This window comes from Penaeus vannamei, chromosome 4 (genome assembly GCF_042767895.1).
Source record: "Penaeus vannamei isolate JL-2024 chromosome 4, ASM4276789v1, whole genome shotgun sequence".
NCBI lineage: Eukaryota > Metazoa > Arthropoda > Malacostraca > Decapoda > Penaeidae > Penaeus > Penaeus vannamei.
The window spans coordinates 20314461-20322235 of NC_091552.1; the positions used below are offsets into that span (position 1 = coordinate 20314461).

The 7775-nt window shown below is 33.7% G+C and overlaps 1 protein-coding gene across 2 annotated transcripts in view; it reads left to right on the forward strand.

Moving 5' to 3' along the window:
* LOC138861480 (adenosine deaminase 2-like) overlaps positions 1-7475 on the forward strand; it is a gene marked incomplete at its 3' end in the record, with an annotated part of 8147 nt that extends 672 nt beyond the window's left edge. Inside the window, 6 exon segments of one of the 2 annotated variants that reach the window (XM_070120857.1) lie at positions 2075-2151; positions 3953-4092; positions 4721-4903; positions 5130-5247; positions 5879-6009; positions 7306-7475. In XM_070120857.1, coding sequence (XP_069976958.1) covers positions 3975-4092; positions 4721-4903; positions 5130-5247; positions 5879-6009; positions 7306-7475 — 720 coding nt within the window. 2 annotated transcript variants of the gene reach the window in all.
* Positions 7476-7775: the final 300 nt, after the last annotated feature.

Sequence of the window (7775 nt, forward strand, 5' to 3'; positions counted from 1 at the left end):
TTCCACAATGCCAAAACTAATGTGTGTATATGTATATATATATATATATATATATATATGTATGTATATTGCAATGTGCTTAATTATATATATTGTGTCAACGAAAATGTGTGTACTCACACACACACACACACACACATATATATAGGTATGTATGTGTGTGTGTGTATCTATTTATGAATGAATGCATTTTTATATACCTAGGATGTACACACACACACATATACATTATAAATAAATATATATATGTGTGTGTGTGTAGCCTAAATATACATTGACATATATATATATATATATATATATATATATATATATATATATGTATATATATGTGTACACACACATATATATGTATACACACACACACACACACACACATATATATGCGTGTATGTATATAAATATGTAAATATTTCTACATATATCTACATCTCTCTGTCTGGCTCTGGCTCTGTCTCTGTCTCTCTCTCTCTCTCTCTCTCTCTCTCTCTATCTATCTATCTATCTATCTATATATATATATATATATATATATACATACGTACACACACACACACACACACACACACACACACACACACACACACACACACACACACACACACACACACACACACACACACACACACACACACACATATGTGTGTGTGTATGTGATGATAGTAATAGTATTAATAATAATGATAATAATAATAATAATAATAATAATGATAATAATAATAATAATAATAATAATAATAATAATGATAATAATAATAATGATAATAATAGTAATAATGATAATATTGATAATGAAGGTAATAGAACAATAATAACAATAATAATAATAATGATAATGGTGATAATAATAATGATTATGATGGTGATGATGATGAGGATGGTGATAATGACGATTATAGTAATAATAATCATGATAATAATAATGATCATAATGATGGTTATAATCATGATAACAATGGTGATGATGAGAATGATAATGTGAATAATAATTATAATGATGATAACAATAATAATGATTATAATGATAACATTGATAATGATCATTATGATCAGAAGAATAAGGATGATGATAATCATAATGGTAATAACAAATATAATGATGATAATGATAATAATAATGATAAGAATAATAATGAAAATAGTGATAACAAGAAAAGTAATAACTAGAAGCACTCGGAAAACCCGTACCACCGCCAAGACAATAGGATAATAATAATTCAAGCGTCAAAAAGTTGTCCCTATCTCGCAATGTTTTTACTAATAATAGTTACCCCGAGCAAGAGGGGTAACTGATGCAATCAATTTTAAAATTCCTGAATCCGGATCACCACCAAAATTGAATGGCATCTAAGTTGGGCTAAGACACACCTCTGGTAATAATATAAATATCTGTTCATGACTATTTGAGTTACCGGCGAACCATCAATCAAGCTAACCAGTGCTACTGAAAACACAACCTTATTGACGGAGGCAATAATGATAATGGTGATGAAGAAGTTGATACAGGATGATACTAGAAATGTAAATAGTAATGATAATAAAGATTAATACTGATAACAAGAATGATAACAATAATGATAAAGTAGAATTAGATCATAAATATGACAATAGGCATTACCACAATAGCTGTAACAATAATTTAAATAGTAATCATACTGACAACCATAATAAATGGATGATATTAGTAATTATGATAATGATAACAAGGACATAATTTATGCAGCTGCTAATTATAATAAACGCCTGTAAGGTAACAATGAACGTCCCATCACTGTGTTACTTGTATTTTCTTTGTGCATCGTGATTTGATTTCAATTTGAATTCTTAATAAAAAAAAACAAACTTTTGCTGCCACGCTTAGTGACTAATTAAACACAATTTTACCCATGGTTGCGTGACATTTTCATAGTTGAATTTTATCGTGGCTGTCAATTTCATTATATATATATATATATATATATATATATATATATATATATATATATATATATATATATATATAGACGTGTGTGCATTTTTCTTCCTTTTTACTTAAGGTATTTTTCTTTTTTTTTCTTCTTTTTACCTACGTCAGGGACAAATACAGTTACAGGAAACAAGAAACACACAATAAGTCCTTGCTTTGGGAAATATCAACAATTCAGAAATCTTGTAAGTAGCCGTGCCGTAACATTTAATTCATCGTAAATATATATCTAGTTACTTCGGCTTGTATTTTCTCACGTTATCTAGGAGTTATTATCTTGATCGTTCTGTTCGCGTGTATTCATGTGTATGTCTGTGTGTTTTTAAGTGAAATGTCTTTTAGTTGTTATCTGCAGTTTAGGACTTTAGGAATTTAAGAAGTTCATATTACTACTACTGCCACTACTACTGTTACTACTACAATCACACACTACTGCTGCTGCTGCTGCTGCTGCTACTACTACTACTGTTGCTGCTGTTACTACTACTACTACTACAGCTGTTGTTACTACTACTACAACGACTGTTATTCCTACTACTACCCGTGCTACTGCTGCTGCTGCTACTTTACTACGTGATAATGCTACAGGCGTCATTTAAAGCAAATCAGACTAAATGTGATATCGGATATCGGCACATTTATCTGAATATTTGCAAAGCCTGAAGTGCCTCTCGAACGAGTGCACTGAACGGTGAAGAGTCAAAGGGCATTGGGTCCCGCAGTAAACGCCACCCGAGAGAACATGTGACTGATCGGCGAAAACACAACACTGTGCTCCTGTGTAAATCGAGGAATTGAACAAAAATGAACAAAAAGGCTCGTCTTTTAGTTTAGTTTGTCTTTTTTTTTTACCTTTTTTTCTCTTTTATTTCTATTTCTTCTTTTTCTTCTCATCTCTCACTCTCTCTCTCTATCTCTCTCTCTCTCTCTCTCTCTCTCTCTCTCTCTCTCTCTCTCTCTCTCTCTCTCTCTCTCTCTCTCTCTCTCTCTCTCTCTCTTCCTCCCCCTCCCTCCCTCTCTCTCCCTCTTCCCTCCTTCCCTCCCGCTGCCTCTCTCACTCTCTCACTCACTCACTCACTCACACACACACACTCTCTCTCTCTCATTCCTGCCGTAGATTCTGTGGAGACAAGAGACTACATATTGCAAAATCACCTTCTCTTAAAAATTATTCCACGCCACAACCTTTATCACTTAATAAACCATCTCTTAAAAAAAAAAAGCTTCCAGCATTCAAAATAATAAACTTAAAAAATCCAAAGCTATAAGAATTAGCTCTCGAAAGGAATCGAATGATTTAAATTTAGCAGGAGCATTACGGCCAAAGTTGAAAGGTTGTGAGGTTCTGTACATAATATTAATACACTGAGCTCTATTTATATGCAGTGTAACGCCAACAGCTGAAATATTTTAGAGTTGTATTTCATTTTCATTCGGTCTAATTTTGATTACCATTATTATTGTTGTTGTCGTATATATTGTTATTGTTAATAATAATATTATTATTATTGTTATTATTATTATTGCTGTTATTATTATTATCTTCACATTGCCGTTATTATTATCATCTTTAGTAGTAGTGGCGGTAGTAGTAGTAATAGTATTAGAAGTAGTAATATTTTAAGATTATTATTATTATGATGATGATTATCATCGTCCTCATTAAAGGTATTGTTATTTTCTTAAGTATCATTATCATTATTGATATTACTATTACTATTTATTATTATTGTTAACATTACCGTGATTGTTATCATTATCAATATTATTTTATTATCATTACCATTGTTATTATTATTGATATTATTATCATTGTTACTATTATTATCAATCATGATCACTATCATTAACTCTATCATATCTTCATCATTATCATTATTATTATGTCACCGTCATTATCATTACCATCATAATTGTTAGCATTATTACCCATAAACTATCATAGATTACCACCATTTTAGTAACAACACAAAACAAAAATTTCAGGAGCTGTAGGCTGTGAGTCGAGATGTATCTGGTGGGCGTTTTGCTTTTGTGGGCGTGTGGTGCCGCCCACGCCCTCGACAACGAAACCTACTGGGCGGAGCGAGAGCGGATTCTGGCCCAAGAGCAGGTTGCTATTTTAGGTAAGGTGATGTAATAGTTTTTGTAACATAGTTGGTGTTATGGCATACTTTTGGGGTATTTTAGGATTGTAGTTTATCCTTTTCTCAATATATTATGGAATTTTAGGTACATTTTTTGGTATCCTAAATAGATTAGGTGTATTCTTTTTCAGTTTTAAGGAGATAGGGATTGTACTTTCGGCATTTTAGTGAAGTAACGATATTTTAAATTACGGCACAATTTAGGATTTTAAAGAGATTGCGGTATGTTCTATAATAATAATAATAATAATAATAATAATAATAATAATAATAATAATAGTAATAATAATAATAATAATAATAATAATAATAACAATACTAATACTAATACTACTACTAATAATAATGATAATAACAGGAATGATAATAATGATAATTATTATTATTGTTATCACTACCATTGTTGTTATGTTTATTGCTGCTGTCATTTGCTGTTTTCCAAGGTTTGGCAAAACTAAAAAAATGTATATATAGATTATATTGACAGTAAAATATTAATGTTAATTCTATGGAATAATTGAAAATTCTTTTAAGATGCAGGAATACCAAAATTATTATCGTAAAATGCAAATAAATAAATAAATAAATAAAATCCTACATATTACAGGCCAAGAGCAGGTGTTGACAGCAGAGGAACAGGTTGTCAACGGTCTATTAATGAAGGCTAAGATGTTGGAGATGGACACGGGTTTTGAAACTTTGAATTATCTTCCCGCCAAAAACTTCCTGGCCGTTAGAGAGCAGATCGAAGCTTCGGATGTGTTTCAGATGGTGAGAATGATGCCTAAAGGTGGGTTTAGATCTCGTAGTGACACATGGCGACACATGTAGAAAAGAAAGAAAAGAAAAATACAATTGAAAATGTATTATTTCACCGTGTAATATTTGGTATCTCATGCTATGATGATATATGGTAATTTATCTTGCAGTGTGAATTTAGTCATGTTTCCCTCCCATGCAGCGTACCGTTTAACTATATATTTCCTCTTTTTTTTACTTTGCAATCTGTGTTGCAGGGGTTGGTTTGCACTTGCACGATACAACTTTGGCGTCTGTGGCTTGGGTTGTTGAAGAACTTACTTACTGGGAAAACTTATACATGTGTTACACCAGCGAGGGTCAATTGCTGACAAAGTGAGTTACCAGTTACTTATATCTTATTATGATTTTTTAGCGATGTATCCGAAACCGATAATGATTACATTTATACTTATAAAGCTAGGAATGTTAATGATGATCATGATGCTGTTGATGATGATTATGTTGTGAGTATAGCAGTAGTTACGATTATTGATGGCATTTATAAGATAATAGTTATGTTAATAACACTAATAAAAGTAATAAAAATACAGGAATAATGTTATTAATACTAAAACCAACATCATTACTACTGCTGATATTGCTGCCACTGTTAATACTATTACTACCACCACCACCACCACCATCACCACTACCACCATTCCCACACCACCGCCATTACCACAGACCTATCACAATAACCAGCACCATTACTACCATTATCACCATCACCACTACTACTACCACCACACCACCACCCACACCATCCCACCACCACTACCACCACTACCACCACCACCACCACCACCACCACCACCACCACCACCACCACCACCACCACCACCCCCACCATCCCCCCCCCCCACCCCCACCACTAGTAGATAAACCGCAAAGCCACTTAACCCAGCTTAAGGACAGCAAACCCGAAATGCGGCCCCGCTGAGCGCCCCCTTTCTTCCCAAACCAGATTCATGGCCACGCCCGACGCGTCGTGCAACTGGCAGCTCGTGAGTGAAGTTCGCGCCACGTACCCGACCGACGATGAGTTCGACCAGGAACTCGTCGAGAAATTTTCCCTCATAACGACCAACCCCGAAGGTAAATTATTTCCCTCATAACGGCCAATCCCGAAAGTAATTTTTCCCTCATAACGGCCAACCCCGAAGGTAATTTTCTATTTCATAACGGCCAATCCCGAAGGGAATTTTTTCTCTCATAACGGCCAACCCCGAAGGTAAAATTTTTCCCTCATAACGGCCAACCGCGAAGGTAAAATGTTTTTCTCATAACGGCCAACCCTGAAGGTAAAATATACCCTCATAATGGCCAACCCAAAGTGTAAAAAAATTCCCTCATAACGGCCAACCTCGAAGGTAAAAAATTTCCCTCATAACGACCAACCCAGAAGGTTAGCATATTTTTAATCCTTTTTTTTCAAGTGTGATGTTAGGTTAAAATCTGTCTGTTTAGAAAAGGCTAAATTTCGCGGACAGAATTGCGGATATGAATACACGGAAGCACTGACACACACAGCCTTGCATCTTCAATAAGATAGAATGGAACTGTTAAACTATATCAACTGCAAATAAATAAAAATAAAAAAGCAATGCACATGGTAAATATTACCCAACTTTAACACAAACCACAACAGCTAATCTTCCGTAGCATGTGTTATTGATTGTCTAATATAAAATTAAAGGCGTTAATTAGGACTTGTAATTAACTCCACTAATTATATGTTAGAAAATCGATAACAAATTAGATAGATACACCATTGCCTCGCCCCGAACAAGCAGAACTTACAACCACAACCGCCCTTTCGCCCCTCTATGTAGGCCTACAAGGAAAATAATAATGATAATGATAATAATAACAATGATGATAATAATAATAATGATGATAATAATAATCTTGATGTAATAAAAATGATAATAATGATGATCTTAATAAAATGATTATGATAAAAGTAATAATAATAATAATAATAATAATAATAATAATAATAATAATAATAATAATAATAATAATAATAATAATAATAATAATAATAATGATGATAATGATGATGATAATAATCTTAATATAAATAACGATAATAACAATAATGATGATAATAATGATAATAATGAGATTGGTAATGAAAATAATAATAAAAAAATAATAGTTATAATAATAATGATGATAATGACAACAGTAGTAATAGCCACAATAATACTAATAAAAATAACAAATGATAATAATCCAGTGCAGATATTCAGAACCAACTTTCTTCCCTGAAAAAGAACTCCACACACAAAAAAATGATAATAAAAAAAGTAAATAAATAAAAAATAAAAATAGATAAACAAAATAAAAGGAACCCTTACCCCCCCCTCCCCTCCATCTCCCTTACAGAAAAATACCCAGACATCAACAGCGTGTGGAGGGCCTTCGAACACGGGCTGATCGCTATGACGGATATGGTGATGTACCGTCCTGCCTGGGAAGCGTACCTGTACCGTGTCCTGCAGGAATTCGCGGCTGACAACGTGCTTGCGATTGAGTTCAGGGGCACGTTGCCACCGGTGAGTCATTCGGGGGGAGGGGGAGGGGTAGGGGTAGGGGTAGGGGGAGGGGGAAGGGGGAAGGGGGAAGGGGGAAGGGGAGGGGGAGGGTTGGATAGGGGGTGGGGGTGCAGCTGGATGTGAGGGATAGTTGTTCCTGGTGATATTATTATCGTAATGATTAAAATTGTAAAACTGTGTTTGATTAGCAATGTTATTGTTATCGTCATCGTAATTAGTATTTAAAAAAATAGTTCACGTGGATTACCAAAATCATTGATAAGCCTTCATAATATCGATCTTAATTTCCCCCTTTCCTCT